The following is a 19,932-nucleotide window of genomic DNA, read 5'->3' as shown; positions in this document are numbered from 1 at the left end:
TGAGTCTTGCAATGGAGACGACGTGCGCCATGGGCCCACACACAGTTGGTGAGTGGCTCAAATTCGCCCCCGAGGAGCTCAAGAGAGTGTCGTGGCTCAATAAAAAATTTGGCAAAATATATGAATAAAAAAGAAGGATGTTGGCTAAGCATTTCCATAAGACTGCAAGGATTGCGGCCAAAGTTAGTACATGTGTGCATCTTATGCTCCAAAATGGCGTTGTGCTACTTTCGGTTGCGTCTTTTACATCCTTTCCTCATTACCGTTTGTTACGTCACGTCATACAACTTCTGCGATTGGACATTCTGCCGGGACATTCTCTTGACACGTTCATAAAGAAAATATCCTATATAATCATGAAATCCAAGTTCCGAGAGTCCTACTTCTGGGTACCGTCCTACCGAGCAAACCCGGGTGGCCTGCTTGTAATTAATGTAATAATTTCATCGATAAAAATTACTTTTCCTATTTTCACCTTAAATCCACGTTCGGGAGTGATCAATGCCTTTCCTTCTTTGCCCATCTTAAAGTTTCCTAGTCTCGGAAGGCTACCAGGATTTTCCGCCGGGTGATTACTGGTATTGCTGCCAACGCTTCAGAAACATAGTCCGTTCCGAGCCCTGAAGATGAGAACCAACTAGGCATCCGAAACGTTGGCAACAATGCGAATAATCGCCCGGTGGGGAACGCCAGTAGCCTTCCGAGACTATTTTCCGGGAAAACAGCAGAGACTACTCCACTCTCCTCCATTATCACTTCACGGGTCGGTGTGTCCGTGGGTCCGGGTTCAAATCCCGGCGGTGGCAGAGAATTTTTCAGGTCCCCACATGGATGCTTCGTGGAGGAAACTTCAAGTGCAGTACTCCATCCATCGGATGAGACGTTTAGGCGTGGACCCCTTGGCGCCTTTTATTAAGAACAGAGTAATGCCGACGCCGGGTTTCTCTCCGCCCTCTCTTGTCTGTCCGTCGGCTCCCCAAAATACTGCACTATAATTCTTTAATGCCTGCTGCTTTTTCTCATTCTCCATCCTCAGGGTACGAATACATGTGGCATGACATGATCCGCACCATATCGCACACTTTGCTACCTTTCCCTTCAAATTACAAACACGATGCTCTCAAATTGTCATTCCCATTCATCCTTGCTAACCTGGATGATTTCATCTAATAATTCGAAGGAGAGGTAAGATATCTTTTCTAGAATTCCGTACCTACATAATTTCAGATACTGTCCCAGCTGAGTTACTTTTCTCATGTCCAGAGTAGACATGAAAAAATGTTGCAAATTTCCCCAAGATTAGCATTTTCTTTAAGCGATGGATACCGCTTGAGTGGATTCCATTCGTGTTGAGTGGGCAATGGGAGGGATGCTCTATTCCGAAGACGCACACATCATCCGTCTCTCTCGGGCCAAGAGTCGTTCCACTCAACTAGCCATCAGAGGAGGAGGTGAATTAAGGAGTAAAGGGGTGAGGGGTGAGAGGGGTTGGTCTCGGTTAGCGAGTCAAGCGAGCGTGGGACACGCGGGGAAAACAGATCCCGTTGCCCGGGACAACACAAACAAGCTCTCTTCAGAGGCAGGGACACGGCGAAGACATGAGAGATATAGGAACACAGACGATCTGTCCGACCCTTTCGTGCGATGAAAGGCAGACAGACAGCGACCAACCCCCTCCCCTTGCGCCCCCTCGAGTAGTAGTGGGGGGGGGGAGGGTCCCCCTTCATCAAGAGAGAGAGAGGGAGAGCGGTTGCTTATGTGCCCCGCGTTCCATTTGGCAACCACAGATCCCCTATTAATTCCATCGAGACACGCGGCATCCGCGGTGTCTCAACACATCTGAGCCAAAGACTAAGGGCGCTCTCCACGCGACTCCCTCCCCACACGCGAGATTAAAAGGACCCGTGTAAAAGAGATGACACCTCATTCCACTAGTCACACCTTGGCCATCTATTTTTAATATATATGGTACATTTTTAGAATTTAATCGATTATAAAAATTTGTTAAAAGTTACAAAGTTACTTGAGTCAAATACTATTAAATATATCAACTTTATGAGCAGTTAGCCACTACTTTCCATTAGGTCATCCGTCGCACTATAATTCTGAGATTATTGTAGCGCACCTCTCCATTTCCTTTCTTTTCCGAAGCCACTTCCTTCAGTTTCTTCATTCTCTTCAACAGTGTGCCCCTGTCAATCTGACCGAAGTGATAATCCACGACCTTCCTAGGGGGAGTTTTCATTCAATTTCTCCCTTCAGTATACAATTTCTAACTCTTTACTGTGTCTTTGGCCTACTAACTTGGTCCTTCTTTGGCGTGTATTATTCTACAGTTCCCTTTCTCCTCCTTTTTTTCGTTATAACTCCTACTATTCCTAGTATATAAAAGAAAAGGAGCCTCTTCTTATTTCCTCGATGCATTTCAATCCCTCTCCAACCCCCATTCCCTATCTTCCGTAGCCTCCCGCATCAATCGCTGCCATCCACTTGGGCCCCATTGCAATCGTCAACGACCACTCGATCGGAGAGTAATTCGCACTCTCTTCATTAACCTCTCTCGCATTAAGGGGATGAGTAGCTTGTGCCCAGGGGTAACCAACCCCCCCTGTTGCCCCCGGCGTCCGCCCCGTGGGCCAGAAAGAGCAGCTCTCGCGAGAGTCCGTTTCGTTCGCGACGACGCACGTGCCGTGATTTACGCGCGACGACACCTCATTAAAGCGGGGGCAAGGGGAGGGGTGGGGCAGGGGGTGGGGGCAGGTGATTAACAGGGATGAGGAGTCTCTCTGAGAGGAGACAGCGCCCCCCCCAGTGGGGTTGAGGACGGGGGGAGACAAATCGTTCCGCTGCTACGCCACCTGAGCGGTGGCAGGGGGAAGCAGACCCTAGGAGAAGCAGTGAAATTTAGCCACCTCTTTTAAACCTCAAGCCATTTGCCTCCCTTCTTATCAAGGTGTTAAGGCCTTTTCATAGATCACATATTAGAAAAAGTAAAGTAAATACTTGCTAAGTCATAAATCCACGATTTTGGAAATGGCCCAAGGCCGCTCAGCAGGAATTTAGGATGAAAAATTCATGAGTATAATAAGTCCAAGTTTATAGCTTCTGCTAGCATTCTTTTTTTAACAGACATTGCCAAGTTTCAAGTTTCTAATCATGTGGACAAATCGAAGTGGCTTTGGTAGACTTAAAACGAGCAGAGGAAGTGGTTTGTTTAAAAATTTGCTGATTAGACTCCAGCCTACTTGGTAGTCACATCTTCAATTAGCTTCAAGGCTCTGAGGTGATTCTTAAAAGAAAAAATCACGTACTGGACCCTAACTACCAAGGATATGAAAACGAACAGAAAATGACCGCGCACTCATTGCATCAGAATTGAGTTTAGGCTCTCGTCAGGAGATGATATTCATAATATCTATCAGAGTAATTTTTTTTCCTGGAATGCCCTCTTCCACGAGTCGTAATTTGATTTGACGACACTCGGAAGAAAAGCTATTTTAAAAATATCTACAACACTGTGAACTTAAGAAATTTCACACCAATTCAAAATCGATTGAAAAAACGACAATTATTCCCTTTTAATTGCGCCATTTTTCTATAAACACTAACCCTGACATTTAGTCGCTGAAGCTCGCAATCACTGATGATGTTTACCGACCCATTGGTATTTGCTGTTCTCGCACTCGAATCAGGAAAAAAAGTTACTCAATATTGAACTACAGTGACAGGCGATTCCGGCGTTTGAATCTTCGCGGAATACTACTGATCATCTTCATCTATAGTACTTTTGAGTGTGTATTGATCTTAATGGAAAACCGAAGCAGGTTAAAAATCCCGCGCTCTCGCTGCCATAGAGCTGAATTGTCATCGCAATTCAAAAATTAATGGTTGGCAATCTTCACAGCACATTTTACACACAGAGGAGCATATAGACCAGGAGGCGGCCGAAACCAATGTGACAGCACGGACAAGGGTTAAGAATTGCTATTCAGGTTGCTAACCATTGATTTTCAAATTGAGATAGCTCAGCTCTAAGGCCACGGGGACAAGCAAGTGTCCAGTTCAGGTTTACATTGAGGACAATACGCCATCAAAAGTATGAATGATATAGTTGAGAATGGCGAAGGTTCATTGTCATCTTCAAACGGCAAAAACATCTCGTGATCCACCACAGTTACTATGGCGACCAGTAACAATTTCAGAATAAAAATGCAGATACAACTTCAAGATTAAATAGCGATTTACTGCGGAGCAGAGAAGCGTTAGCATAATTATAAAAAAAACATTTGCATGGCTCAGAGATTATTATTTACCTTTCGCTTTTACTTAACCCTTTTTCCCTGAAAAAAATGTCTAAATTAGTATAAATTGGTTCTGCCTTTGAAATGACTTTGTTAGTTGAAACTTGGGTTTTCAATTAATAAAATTCTGTGAACCATGCAAACATTTTACAGTCACTGTGGTCCTATCGCTAGAGGTAGCTGCAGTGATCTATGAGTGGGGAAGCATTACTTTCTTCTGTATCCGTATGTACGTATATTTCTACATCTGAATATTAGTGTGCTCTCCCGGGAGGTTGGGTTCGCTTGACAAGAGTGAGGGGGGGTCGCTGGTGTCCCGAGAGGATGACACTTCATTGCCAACTGGAGATGATTTCTCCCAGGCGACCCCCCCTACCCCACCCCTCTCCCCCACAAGCCATCACTCAAAATAGCAAGCCGAGACATACGTTTAGTCTTCCCCTCTTCACCCAACTCCTTAAGGCACAAAGGGATACGGGATAAACGGCTATTTTAGATCAGTAGAGTACCAAAAAAGCTCCTTATGGGTCTTTTCATAATCAAATTACTGGATAGAGTCAACATTATCGTCTATCCGATGATATTAGAGATACCGTCAAATACTAGCTTAAGTATTACTTAGGGTAAATTACTGTAATTCAAAAGGATGGTACTAACGGATAAATTAAAGGCCTCCATTTTAGGACACAACAGAATTACCAACTATGGTCACAAAGTGTTACTATAAAACACAACCACGAAAACGACAGTATGATAATCTCTCGATAGCCAATCAATAATGATGCAAACATAAAAATGATAAGATGTTAACATGTATTTTGTGCGTGAGCGTATGATAAGAAACCTTAATTTAAGAATTGATAATATCAACATATAATGCCAAACCCTACATACCATAATCTTATTTGGTATTAAAAAAAAATGATCGCAACATTATTCAAGCCGCGAAATTCTTATTTATAAAACCTTATTAGAGTGTATTTTTTGTGAAGACTATGCATCCGTTTTAAAATAAAACAATGGAAAATGTTTTACACTAATTATATATTGCTCTTAACCGACTACGGCTTCGACATATGAGCAATGTGCAATCATTCATTGAACATATCAATTTTGAGGTGAAGAATTTTTCTCTACCCCATCGTAACCGAGGAAAATACGCTGGGAAGAGGATAGGGGGGTAGGAGGGTTACATGGATGCCATTGGTCGGGGAAAGGTAATACGTGAGAAACCACTAGACATTATTGCGTCTCTGCAGTGGCTAAATGAGAGAATGGTTGAATACTGACCGGGTGCTATGTAGTCGGGGCTTCCCCTCTGAGCCATGAGGTCCGAGGGCGGCGGCTGGAGGTGGAAGGTCTGCGGGGGCGGTTGCCCCTGTTGCGGGGGCGGTGGGGGCGGGGGCTCCGAACCCAGACCACCCCCGGACACGAAGTCGCCCATGGGGCCGGATAAGGAGGTCGGGGGCGGGGGACCTTGGTCCATTCCGCCTCCTGATAAAACAGAAGAAAAACAAATTGCGCATTAGGCACTCGTCAACTTTCATGACCAGACAACAAGACTTAACGTGGGATTATAAAATGATGATGAACGAGAAATGGGAAAGAAAAGAACCCTATCAATCAAATGCTTCAACCCAACTTTCCTTTGACAGATAAAACCATGCATAAGGATACGTTTGCCCTTAACAAAATCTATTGTAGTATTAAGAGATTAGGGTTTGATCTAGTCAAAGGTATCCATAGTAGATATTCTGTTCTATTTTCCCACAAATTCATTTAAAACGCATCGCGTTTAAACGTACAAAACATCTAATTAAAATGCGTGATGTAGATCTCACCTTGCGGAATCTTTCCATATTAAAAATATGAATATAACTTTGCGTTTTCCATTCCTTTATTACCAAATTCTAGGGCCGGTTTCGGTTGCAACACCATCACATAAGACCTGATGATCGTCTAGCAATTGAAGCCGGTTGTAGAATTCTGTAATAAAGCAGTGAAAAATGTGGTTGTATTCATATTTTGATAGCATTGAATGATAATGGCTGAATTTGTGAATTGTAAAAGTATTCATTTCACCGCCAAGGTCCCCACTCAATGCAGGGGCAAACCCAAAAACCCATGAGATCGAAGGCGTGTCCCTCGTAAGGGCCCTAAGAAAGCCACGAATGTTCGCGGCCCTCCCGCGGGAGAGAGAGAAGACGCGGAGAGTCATCGCTCAGCAGGCAAACAGCCGCCCGCCCTCGGTTGGCCAGAGCGCCTCTTTCCGGCGCCGACTTGTTGAGCTGCGCTTTGGCGCGTCGCCTCCCATATTCAATTAGCACTCGCATCTGGCATTCCTTAAGGGAATGCGAAAGCACTGAGCCCCGGCACATCTTCCGGGGGGGCGTGGAGAGGCGGGGGGAGGGGGGAGGGAAGGCTACAGCACATGGAGTGGGACCGAGGAAGATTCAATCTTTGAGAGTAGCCACGGCAAGCAGAGGTGGAATACACGCTGCAGCCTCTTGCGTAGGTGTCACATGAGAGTTTACCCTTCCTGCCACCAGCGCCGCCACTGCGCCAACGCCTAAGGCGAGCCCTATTTACGAAAGTGCATCGGGTCAAAGACCCATCTCCTCGAGAGCAAAGCCTCCTCCATAGGGTTAATTGCATTCACCAAAATGAGAGATGCAACTTATTACATTCACGCAAAATGATCATGCGTCTTAAATGAATAGCAGAATCTATACGAATGTTTCATTCTCTTTTCTAAATAATTTTATTTCCACTTACGTATTTATCACATAAATGGATTAAAAAAGTAGATATATTGGCTCCTATTTTTAAATACCTAGTTAAATATTCATAAACATTTGAAAATAGTAGTATTATTCATTATATTTTACAAAATTCAAGGAGAAACCTTTAATTTTACCCCGAGAAATAATGGGGCAAAAACTCGGGGAGAGCAGAAAATAAAACCCAAATTATTAGTTCAACGAACAGGAAAACGCTTTATCTTCACATTAAACTGTGAAATGGGTGCAATTGCTCCTTCCGTTATACGGAATAACCCTTTCTGGAGAATGCATTGAAAACTATAAGTACACTCACCCGAACTTGATGCTACAAAAGGTGGTATTGTTACAGGATTTTGTGAAATTTTCCTCCAATAAAATGTGACGAATGACTTCAATTGAAAAATTCTTATTCTTACTTCAGAAAGGATATAAGTATTCACTTATCTTCGCATAAAACTCAACTAATACACAATACGAAGATATGGAACATAATTAATTAGAACATATCCCTGTAGCATAAAATCAATTACCAATGCACAAAGACAGAGGGGCTGGATGAAAAAGAAGTGAAAACATGGGAAGAGCAAAAAGTGGAGGAAGACAGGTGTAGATAACAATGCATAAAAATAATATTTAAAATAATGATGACAATAACTCATGTTTTGGGAATAAATATTTTGCGGAGAGCAGTGGCGTAGCCAGGGGGGGGGATTCTGCAGGGGGAGGGTACGGACCCCCTTTCCCCCCCGAAATATAAAAAAAACAAAATTATTTTCCTTCATAAAAGAAAACAATACAATGGATAATATATTACGAAATATTTCTTCAGCAAATGAAGATTTTTCGATTAAGAAAAGTGGTATTTAAAAACTCTCTACTTAGTACCCTGTTTTTTTCATTTTCCCCCTGGTTTTGGACCCCCCCACGAACGAAATTCCTGCTCCGCTGATGGCGGCGAGTAAGAGAAGAAATGAATTTGTTAATATATTTCACCACAGTATTTCACAGTCCATTTGCTAAAATACTTCGGAGTGGGTAAAAGTGATGCTTTGACCAAAAGTAAATACTTACGTAAAAATACTTTTTGCTTCAGTCAAGAAAACATGTTACAAAGAAATAAATTCGTAAAATACTAAAAGAGATTAGTTTAGGGTTCTCGACGAACTCATAATTTGCACGATGATTTATAAATTATTTTTCATTAGCATTAGTCCGAGAAGACGAGACACAAAGAGATCCGGTCTCGCGAGAGATATATTGATCGCTGTTAACACTTAGGCTTTCTCTAGAACTATTTATTCTAAAATCTCCTCATACACCTTTATTTTGTTTATTTTGGCACTAACATGAATGTTGGGAATGGAATGGGAATGACCTATGCAACCCGAATCGAATTTCCTATATTTTCTAGGGTGAATTCACTCACAACTTAAAATAATAAGAATAACTTTGTTTTTCCACATGGATTAAAAAAATACTTCACTACAACAAAGGCATCGACGGGGATCTTAATCATCAGGCACATTGGTAATAGAAGGCATTGCAAATGACCATTCCTCAACGTCTAAAATCCAGCTTCCAGTCTTTTATTGCGCCTAATGATGGAGATCCTGATGTATCGCTCTCGGGTTGGAAGTGGAGTCAGACAAATTTTCTCAGCCATTTTTGTCGACGTTTCGATCGCCCAGTCGCCCATCGTTCTCGCGCAATAGTCACGGTCACCGAAACGTCGACAATGATAGAGAGTCTGATCTCGCTGTAAACACGAGAGTAATTAATAAAAACCTCACGACGGGAAAATTTCGGAATGAAGTTCTCCTTCGAAACTTAGGCAGCATAAAGAATTTATTCTTATTAATATTAAAACTCTTATTTAAATGTGTTGCCCAAATATATTAACATGCAGGGGGTGAGTTCCTTTTGGGAAATGCTGTGCTGGAATATTTTTCGGCTAAATGTTTCACTCCTCCCACAGAGGCATACGAGCCATCATATCAACATTAACATTATTATTATATTGACATGATCGTAATTGGGGGAGCCAGTGATCATCACAGAAATTTTTATTATAATTATTATTTTTTTCATTAATATTATTATGTCTTTCTGATGCTAAACGGAGTTCATGGACTCACCTGGTTGTGGGTATCCACCTGGGATGGGGTGGCCGTGAGGGTGGGGGGGCGGGGGGTGGTGGTGGCCGGGGAAGAACTCGTGGAATCCGCCCCCGCCGCCCCCGTGGGGGTGGTGGTGGTGGTGGTGGTGCGGGGGGCCGTGAGGGGGGGGCGGCGGGTGCCCCGGGTGGTAGCCGAAGTCCGCCGGCCCGAATTTGCCGTCGGCGGCGGCAGCGGCGGCGGCCGCGGCTGCGGCGGCCGCGGCCGCGAAGTACGGGAAGCCGCCCGGGCCTCCGGGGCCCCCGACCACGGGCCCTCCGTCGGGGTCCATGCCGGGCCCGCCCGGGCTCAGGTTCATGGGGAAGCCGCGCATCTTGCGCGAGCCGCCGAAGAAGGGCCCTCGTCCCATCGACGTGAGCTGCTTCAGCCTCCTCTCCTTGCTGCGCTTGTTCTGGAACCAGACCTAGCAAAGGGAAGGAAAGAGGCGATTATTAGATTGCTGGAATAATCAAGAAGTCAACAGAGTAGACACGTATCTTATTTATAACAGCGCGATAGAAATCTTGCAGAAAAATGTAATCTACGAAATAAATAAATTACTAATAAAAACACCAATATTCGTCCTAAACAGACAGCTTTCACAAGCATTGGATTGGGCCACGTGCTTGCGTTGATTAGATTGAACGGAAGTCTTTCAGAGGGTAAAATAGATTATAAAATAGAAAAACCTTAAATCTGCACTATTATTATGATAATTATACATATTTAATTTTAAGTACAGCGATATTTCTGGTTTTTACCCATACAATGAAATGACATTTTTTTAAGAAAACTTTGCCGCACGAATTGGTGCAGGAATTCGTTTTCCCAGGAGATAATAACGGACTTTATAATAATAAAATTGGGTTATAATTAAACCAATATCAATACAAACCATATAATCACCCTTCGAAGTTATCAGATGGAGTCCTAACGTCCCCCACAGTTCACCTAATGAGGATAATAATTCCGTGGTTGTTTGTGCATTTAATCTCCTGAGGTTGATACCCGAGGCATACATCACATGTGGCTCAACATCTCACCTTAAGTCAAACCCACACACGAACACCTATAATAAATAATTCATCTGGACGACACTTAATCATGAATTTGTGTCTTACACACATATTTTTAGGCTGGGCCTTCAACGGGTTCACCAAATTATGGTAAAGTCAGAAATACTGATGCGTCTGATACACTGCCGTTCGGCTAAATTAGTTATGTGGTCATCATGTACAGCTCTACGCACAATACAAAGTTATTATTAATTTTTTCTTTAATGATGCTCACTTTCACCAACTGTCATCTGATACTCTTGATTTCAAGCTCTAAGGGGCGGTATTGTACAGACCGATTAGCGTTGAACGGAACACGATACAGCCGTAACCCGAACGTCTGAACATTTGGAAGGTGGTGCGAAGCAAAGAATGTTAGAATAATGTTTAGCTAAACAAAATATCTGAAGTTAAACACTTCACAGTAGCAGTAGAATTGCATTGTAAGGGTGCTTCGACGTAAAAGAGGTCATTTCGCACCGCCTCTATCTCTCTCTCCTCTTTACCTAATTTATCAGTCACAGATTTAATATTTATTGGCTCGTGAGAAAGAAAGTTGCCAGAGTCCTCAAGATTATTGGATTAGCACACATATTTTAAGGAGATTTTACTCTTTCAAAAATATATTACTCGGTCAATTGCTTATCCATTATCTCTTCTCCAGCTGTCCTTTCATTTACTGTTTACCTGGCAAAAACTTTAACTTCTCGCACTCGGTCAGAAAATCGTCAGGAAGGATAGAAAAAATTTTTTACCCCTATTATTTGTACTAGACACCCTAAAACTATCCACGGGTGAGAAGTGCCCCCCATCCGCACTACCTTCGGCAAGCGTTCAACACGCAGAGTTTCCGCGGCGGCGTATCACGGCTCTCTCTCTCTCTCTCTCTCTCTCTCTCTCTCTCTCTCGGCATCTGCAGTGCACATGTCTGCGTCTCGAGGGGGTGGCTGCGAAAAGGGCAAACCGCGAAGGATCGCAGGCAAGAGGCTCACGGGAATCAAAGCTTACAGCCATTCCGATGGAACACGCCAAGGGATCTACTAACTCAAACGAAATACTCGACTGCGATAGAGTGATAGAGGAAAATGAACACAGCATTAAGAGAATACGTATGAGAATAGAAGAAGATAGAAAATAAAGTCTTAATAATGACAGTTGTCTTTCGGAAGCACGTTGGAACCAAGGTAGCTGTAAGTTTGATTAAGTGAGAAAGAAAAGTTTGTGTGTTCTTCTATAATGATTATTGAAATATTCCACCATATTATATTTGAGTCAATTGTTTAAAATTAAAGGCTTCAAGAATAGGATATGGTCAATACTGGATAAGAGTGTAAAAATGGCAATAACGGGTCTAATACGGGCCGTGGCGCTTTTGTGGAAATGAGGATGCTAAGAAAGAAAGACAAGATAAGATTGGAGGCGTTTGAGATGTGAGTGAGCAAGAAGACGGAGAAGGTTAAGCGAAGGCAGATGAAAGAAGCGAAGAAAGAGGCGAGAGAAAGAGAGGAGACGGAGAGAAAACTGTGAGTTTTTATTGCTTCAAAGCATTTTCATTTCGTAGACAAGAAATAGAAACCTGCACTTATATGTTGAGGAAAAAACTACCGATATAAACTCTAAACTCCTAGAGTAAAATTAATTTTGATGAAAAGTACTGTTGGATTCTGACACATTCATAAACGAAGGAAATATGTAAGTAGGCCCAAAGGGTTTGAAGCAAACACTTCAGCTACCACATCAAATAGACCCAGGTGGTGGTCCCAGAATTTTCACAGATTGTCCGATCCCTGCTTGAATGTTGAGTGGAGGACGCTCAAGTCCGTCGGATGGGACGTTAAGCCGTGGTCCCCTTGGCGCCTTTCGTTAAGAGCAGGCCAATGCCGGCGCCGGGTTTCTCTCCTTCCTTTCCTCCTAAACTCTTTCCTCATGGCGAAAATGACCTCAGCTGTCGGTCTCCCCCTCCGAATACTTTTCCATAAGAACAGAATACCTTCCCGCACTGCTTCACTTGCTCATGATTCTTTTATAACAAACGTGGGCGGCTATCTCTCCATCCATTCTCATTCTGTAGCGGCCATATGTGTGGGAGGAAATCTCACTGGAAGCAAATGCAATTCTTATCTGATGGCGTCGCCCTGAGTTATGCAAGTCGCGGCATCAAGCATGCTTAAAGTATTCGCCGCAAATTATCACAGCACGCCAAGAGCCATCAGTGCCTTTGCCGTAGGCCTGATGGGTGCGGCCCTAGAGTAAGCAACGTAGCAATTATAGGGCTATGTCTGTAGCGGCCGCATTCAGATATTGGAAGCGACGGGTGCTTTGTCGGCCACTTGTATGATGCGTAGGCGAACCAATGACAGCGCACGTGCAGAGGGGCGTCCCTTATTGGAGCAACAGAAACATTCGCGAAATTTATACATCTCAGCCATTCACGTTCTCTTCGATATCACACAATTACTTATATCACTTATTTTTTAAGAGCGCGATCCGGGTTTCGATGAATTATCATCATCTTCAGGTGCAAATTATGATTTGTTTATCTTATTATTGTTGCAAAGTTATTGGATGAATTTTAAAACGGAGGCCAGAATAGGGGAAAAGGATGGGTAGAGATATTCATTTATAAGAGTACTGTCCTGCCTTTCAATAATTTTTAAAATTTCTAACTGCTCTCTAGAGTCCAATTCACGGCGGTCATTGCACAATTTTAAAATATTCATTTTAAAATCGCTCCTATGGCGGTTGCGTATTAAGTGTTTAGCAAAATTACTTTTCTCATCTTTGTTACTTTTGTTAGCACATAAATGTTCTTTCTTATTTTGAAATCAGGTAAAATAATAAAAAGTGGTATCAGTTATTGTGAGTTATCCAATAAATATTATAAGTTATCCAAGAAAACTTATAATGGAATAGCACAAAGTTAATCATGAGCTAGTGACTTTTTTCAGTCACTCACTCCTTCTTATGGGCCGTATGAGATCAAGCATGAAATGTCATCACAATCGCCTGTCTTTAAAGCGGTTCTACGGCGGCGGAACCAAGGAGTCTATTTTCGTACTTCGTACGACGAAAAAATATAAAAACGTTATAAAAATACTACTTCAGCTGAGTAATTCAAAGATATTAGACCAACTCAATATCATTTGGTTCGATAAGTGGTATTTATTGGTCAGAGATGTCGAAGGATATCCATGAAGTTGCGTAAATCTCCGATCTCATCAATACTTCGCATGAGTATGTTTTACAGGCATTAAAACAAAATTGAGAGCAGAGAGCTCAAAAGTTAATTCAGACGAGAAGGGACGCCCTAAATTGCAGTGTAGATTGAATCGTTCGGCTGCAATCGCAATGCTCGGCAGAAGTTACTTCTTCGTGTTGATCTAACATATGCGAGTTTTTAAAACCATTAATCGATCTTCAATTTGAATGGCTTCGTTCACTCCGATCCTAAACAGCAGTAATTCTTTGAAAAGAATCCGGTCAATGGAAGGAAAAGAATTTTATGACAACTATAAATATTTCTCGTTCAATCATTCCCTCGTATGTTAAAAATAAAAAAATGGATTGTTGCAGTCAACTTTTCATGAGTTGGTGACGTCATTAGAGATTCGGATGTACTTTCTCGTTCAAAGAGAACCGTATATTGAAGGGAATAAGTGCTGACTAAAGTGTAAACCACCACGTACCACGTGAGGCCTATGTGCGAGGAATATGAGCTGCGGAAAAACGGTGACCCGTTCGGCCGGAGTTAGTGACGTCATCGACTTAAATATCAGCAAAAGGATTACTGCCGTCGATTTTTCACCGAGAATAGCTTTAGAAATTGGACAAGGATCAGAGAAAAAAAACTTCGTGCCCATATCATTTTAAATTTTTGAAGCTCATACCACATCGACAAAAATGGAAATAGTTAAAGAAGCCCATTTTCCCCGAAGAGTTTCGGAAATTGATGAGAGAGAAAAAATTAAACTCGTTGTAGATTATTTAATTTATATCGTTCACGAGTTATAATATGTGATGAAATGCGGGCATTAAAACGACAGCTGAAAAGTTTTGGCAAAGTCGTCGTGGCGAAAAAGTTTCGAGAGTGGTTTAAGAGATAGAGAAGTTGATCTATTGCATCATGGGTAATTGATATCGGAGAGAAACATGAAAATCAGAGGGTATTTATTGGCAATCCATTGATGGTGTGTACAGGCGTCCCAAGTTCTTATTCTCTTTTCACGATAATCAGTTTCCATTTTGAAAATGTCTCCAGGATCAGCTGGAAATTGCGCCTTCCTCAGTGGCGACTTCCAACAGAGGATTCTTCAGCCCGCCAGCAGATGTGTCAACACCCGCAGCAAACATAAATCAAATCTCTGGATAGGAAGCAAAGCTGAGATAAACTACAGCTAGACCTATGTATCCTTATCTAGACCTTTGAAATAATTGGGAATACATCTACATAATACCCCGCAAGCCGCCTAAAAGGCGTGTGGCAGGGAGTGTTAGGACACCAGCCGTTTACAGCTTTGAAAAATGAAGTGCTCTAACGAAGTTGGGACTAGCGTTTATTAAAGTCCTTTATGGTTCGGGGGAAAAATAAATTCCCATATCTATCCGTTCGGCAAACCATCTCTCTTAATTTATCGCTTCTATCGGACCAGTAAATATAGTGTGGCTCTAATATTATGCTGTCTGTGTCGCTCTTAAACATTTCCATTCTTAATTGTTCAAGCAATCTAAGCCTAGCGCGCAGCCTCCGAGTCTCCAGCGGCTCCCAGCCTAATTCGCTTAACATCTGGGTAACGCTGTCTGTACGCCCGTAGCAGTTTTTGACGAAACGCGCAGCCTTCGTAAGTCGCCACATAAGTCACATGAGCCACATAAGTCGCTACAAGCGGAACCGACGTAAGGGTGGCCCTCATCGAATTCATACATTTTCAGTATGCTATTCATTGCGAGTGTTGAAACCGTATTACAAACATTGGGAATTATGGGATCGCTCTGCGCTTAGTGCCGTTCTGCGGGAATTTTTAAAAACCGATTAAAGAGGGAGCAACGGAAGGGGGTGTAAATCAAGATTCTGCAATGACGGCTTGCGAAGGGGCGCTGCGTGGGCGGTCGTCGCAAGGAATGCCGGGAAGGAGCGCGTGGGTTTCAAGGGGGCGCTTGTCTTGCGCGCCACCCCTTCCGTCTTTTCAACCCCCTCCCCTCCCTCGCAAAGAACTCTGGGCCGGCGACATCGATCGCCTTCACTCATACAACGGAAACTTCCTTCCCCTTCTCAGCACCCGACTCCCCCTCGGCTTCCCTCCTTGACACTGAACACCCTCATCACTAGCACCAAAGCGCACCATGCACCAATCGCCGTCATCATGTCTGCTAAGCCACACACGCTCAACAATACCAAATTCACAATGATTACCATGAGAAAAAAATTCCAGAATATAACTGATAACTTCAGAATAAACTTTGTGAAACCACTCCATATTGGAAATAAATGAGTAAAAGTATGCCAGGTTCACTGTTATATTAATATGGGCACGACCCTGGTTTCGTAACGTAGTTACATATTCAGGTGACAATGTAACCCAAAGATGTAACTGCGTTAGAAAATCCGGGTCGTGCCTATATTAATATAATAGTGAACCTGACAAATTTTCCCTCCTTTATTTCCAAGAAAAATTCCAGGATCGTAAATCGAACCACGGACCTACGGCATTCCGAGTTTGAACAACCGGTTGTGGCTTCGTTGAAGTATTTACTCTCTCGCGTTGCCATCTTGGACGGACCGCGAGGGCCTAACATCAACTATCACGAGCATAGGTACAATTGCTATGGGAAATCAGGAATCTTTACAAGTATTGCGATTGAAAAAGTGTGATTAAGCCAGCCCATTATTCAAGAGTATACTCATCATAAGTTAAGTAACAAAAATAACACCACCAACGGTCATCAATCCTAAGATTTGTTAAGAGCAGCTCTGCACACAATTCTCCTATCACTTAACACGAACATCATTCTTTGGTTTTACATCCTTAATCACCCGGTCTATGTATCATATCCGTGGGCTACCTCTGGCGTTCATCCGCTTCATTCGTCCTCCAGCGATAATTTTATTAATCCCGTGTGACATAATGTGGCCGATTGAATCGTCCAATTGCATTCTACCCAAGGTCTTCAACGGTAGCGTCTTATTTAATATTTCTCTCCTGCTCTTTTTTCAAAGAACTTCCTTCTCAATTAAAGTATCAATCTATTTTCCTTCATAATTCTTCAACAGCACCACTTATACACAACGTAAAAATAACACGAAGCGAAAACATTTCACATGATTTTATAAAAATATATCAGGTCTTCTGGAAAGAACGTACACAGCACTCATCTTTCAATTCAAGAGATCCACCAAGTAAGGCAATTGGCAGCCGTTATCATTAACCCATAGTTTTGAATATTAGTGTTTTTCGCTGAACATAGCGTCAAACATCGAAGGCAAATTCAGAATTGCCCCATATCTCCGCCTAATGTATGGCGGGTAGCATATTTCAGGCGAAATCTGTTTCCTGCGTCATAGGCAGCGTGCATTACATTTCTTGATTCACTAATTTCATTTCTATTTCATATGTATAATAGCTAAGCATTGGTCGGTTCTACTTTCATGGTCGGTTGCGATTCCAGTTCAATTCCTGTCTACAGATCTCGGACACAGTTCACTGGGGGAGGGGCTGAGGAGCCGGGGGACGAACAATGCATTGTTGAAGAGGAAGGCGTGAGCCTCTTTCGCAGAAATATTCCCCTTCCAGAGAATTATGTCATATTTTTTTGGGAGGAAGTCACCCGAAGATAACCAGAAATATATTGAAGCCGTTCCTGCAGTTAATTTAAAGTATTTGTGAAAATTGCCAGTAACTTTAGATTTACTAGTACTGTTGTGTCCTCTTGAAAATGACGCCATTTCTTCAAAACCGGAGAAGGACAATTAAACAGTTAGGAAAATCGGTAGGTGTATGATTCCATGCAAAAGCATGTAATAATGACACGGAATAAGTTAGTGGGCGGCGATTTATTGGGTGCACAGACGGCGGTCGTCTCGGCAGGACGGAGGGGAGAGGAGAGAGCGTGGTACCTCATGTGGGGGTGGGGGAATTCCGATTCGGAGGGGGGGGGGGTGAAGAGGGGGGTGGCGGGTAAAGAGGGGGGAGGTGGTGTAATATCTGCGCATGCCCACCTCCTCGTCCTCCCCGATTTGAATGTGGGAGAGTGGGGCGGGGAGCGAATGAAAAGATTGGGCCGAAAGAACACCCACCCGCACGCCCAACCGCCCCTGTATCTCGATGGAGGGAAACGGGGGGGGGGGGGGGCACGCACACGCAAGAAGAAGAAGAAAAGAGGGCGCACGCAATCACGCGCCACGCCCCCTGCACACGGCCAACCTCCCCAACAACAACACTCGAACACCAAAATTGAACTTACATTGATAAAGAAGAACATAATATTTGAGTTTGGGTTCCGGTTGGTACAGCAAATTAGTGGTTATAATTGTAAAAATGTTTGTAACAAGTTCAATGATTTAAATCACAATTATATTGTGCACCTAATTAATCAAAATTATTCATCGAATATGTTTTAAGTCACATTGTGTCTATCGAAATTGTGTTTATATGTATCTATTATGTTAATGAATGAAATCCGATCATTATCGATGGTAATTGTTTATCTTTGATAGGTGAAGACTTACCATTCAAAGCAAGAGTTGTTCGAAACGTACTTGTTTATGTAAGGTATTCTCTTGATCAATATATTGAGTATTTATGTCAATGTGACCTGCACACTAGGGTGGTGCGAAAAAACTCAAGTTCCAAATTTCGTGTCGTAATAGTGCGGAAAAGTTGCGATACATTAGTACAAGAAAAACAAAAAAATAATTATTAAAATCGGGCGTCATCTTCCGATCCCGCAAAGCACCTGAAAAAATGACAAAAAATGAAAAAAATTGTTTTTTTTTTCGTTGTAAAAAAATTAAATTAAATTAATACCTTTTAACGCTGTAGCAAAAAATGATTAAAATAGCATAGGTTATTATTTATATATGCATATTATTGGCTTTTAACTGTTATTACCGATCACACAAGATCATTAAAAATGTATAAATATTGCAATTTCGCCTATTTTTCAGATTTTTGTAATAATTACATGAGGATAATTTTTGAGAAGTTTTAAGTATCTCTTTAGATCAAAAATGACAATAAAACTGACCAATAGAATTGAAAGGCAAAATTGCACTTTAAAAAGGCAGCATGTTAACCCTATTGAAACCGAAAGTGAAGATGTTGAGGTTTTAAATGACGCAACGCAAAGTTCAACAATCAAGGAGAAATTTGTTGACTAGGGAGACTACATGCCTAGTACATCCAAAAAAATTTAAATCACCATGGCAAATGAGGGTAAAATTCCAAAGTACAGCTTTTCATTGTGATCAATACGGGGTGTCTCACCATACAGCTGCTGCAAGTGTACTTGCAGACATTGGTGTTATAACTGAAGAATATACTTCTAAGTTCATTGACCGATGTAGATCAAAAAAGGAAAAGAAAAATATTAAAAACGATTTACAGCAAATCCATCTTGATTTAAGTGAGCTACACGGTTATACTTTGACGGAAGGGTAGACAATACCATAGTAATAGAAATGATTGAATCGAAGGAGTACTGTCGGACAGTTATAGCGGAACACCATTCTCTAATAAAAGAACCGGCTTTTGTGTATTTATGTTTCTCCAAGCTCCGGGTCTGCTAAAGATATAGTGGTCTCCATACTATCTTATCTCTGTGATTAAGGAGTATCATTAAAGCTCTTAGAGTTAGTTTGCTGTGATGGCACGAACATCAACATTAGATGGAAAGGTTGTACTATTAGAAAGCGCGTAAAACACCAATGACACCCGCTGCAGTGGGCAGTTGGGTTACTTCATTTCATTGAATTACTTAGATGGTGAAACAAGTGGCCAAAAATCATTTAGTGGGCCAATTGGACTAATATGAATGGTTATGGAAAGCTTCCAAACTGCATTTCCAAACAATTGAATGCGAAATTCTACAAGTTGATAGATGAATTTTGAGCAAGGACCAAAGATACCTTATTGACATTAGTCAAGCAATCACAAGTGGCGACTTTCCAAATGACTTAGCAAACCGGGATACTGGACCATTTTCACATGCTAGATGGCTCGTGTGAACAGAGCAAAGTAAACCTCTCGATACATACCTGGATATTGAAAGAAAGTAGTTTTCGTTGTTATTGAACGAAACTCTAACTTTGATCAAGGAAAAAATGTATTGATGGCGATGGTTATTGATTACAGAAGGCACATTATAGAGCTAGGGCTAATAAGAGTATTTAAAACCAGACAGACTTAATCAAAAGGCAAACCTATCGTAAACTTCATCACTCCTACCATGAACTTCGAAATAACTGACCATATAGAATTGATTGACTGGAATGTAGTCAAACTATCTACTCCACCTCTTCTTATGAGAATAATCACTAATGAAGAAATACCTTCCTTCATTGAATCTGGCGATAAACAAGATTGGGATATTATAACTTCCCATATCACACGCAAGCAATGGAGCCGTGTGTGAAATTGGGAACGGA

The 19,932-nt window shown here is 42.1% G+C and overlaps 1 protein-coding gene across 1 annotated transcript in view; it reads right to left on the bottom strand.

Moving 5' to 3' along the window:
* Positions 1–19,932, bottom strand: part of LOC124155291 (LIM/homeobox protein Lhx1-like) — a 192,202-nt gene that overhangs the window by 11,497 nt on the left and 160,773 nt on the right. Inside the window, exons 5-6 of the mRNA XM_046529009.1 lie at positions 9,220–9,661; positions 5,592–5,795 (exon numbers count right to left, since the gene is read on the bottom strand). Of these exons, the coding sequence (XP_046384965.1) occupies positions 5,592–5,795; positions 9,220–9,661 (646 nt within the window). The remainder of the gene's footprint in view (positions 1–5,591; positions 5,796–9,219; positions 9,662–19,932) is intronic.

This window comes from Ischnura elegans, chromosome 3 (genome assembly GCF_921293095.1).
Source record: "Ischnura elegans chromosome 3, ioIscEleg1.1, whole genome shotgun sequence".
NCBI classification, from domain to species: Eukaryota; Metazoa; Arthropoda; class Insecta; order Odonata; family Coenagrionidae; genus Ischnura; species Ischnura elegans.
The sequence above is the reverse complement of the archived record's forward strand: the minus strand, read 5'-3'. Positions and strand labels throughout refer to the sequence as shown.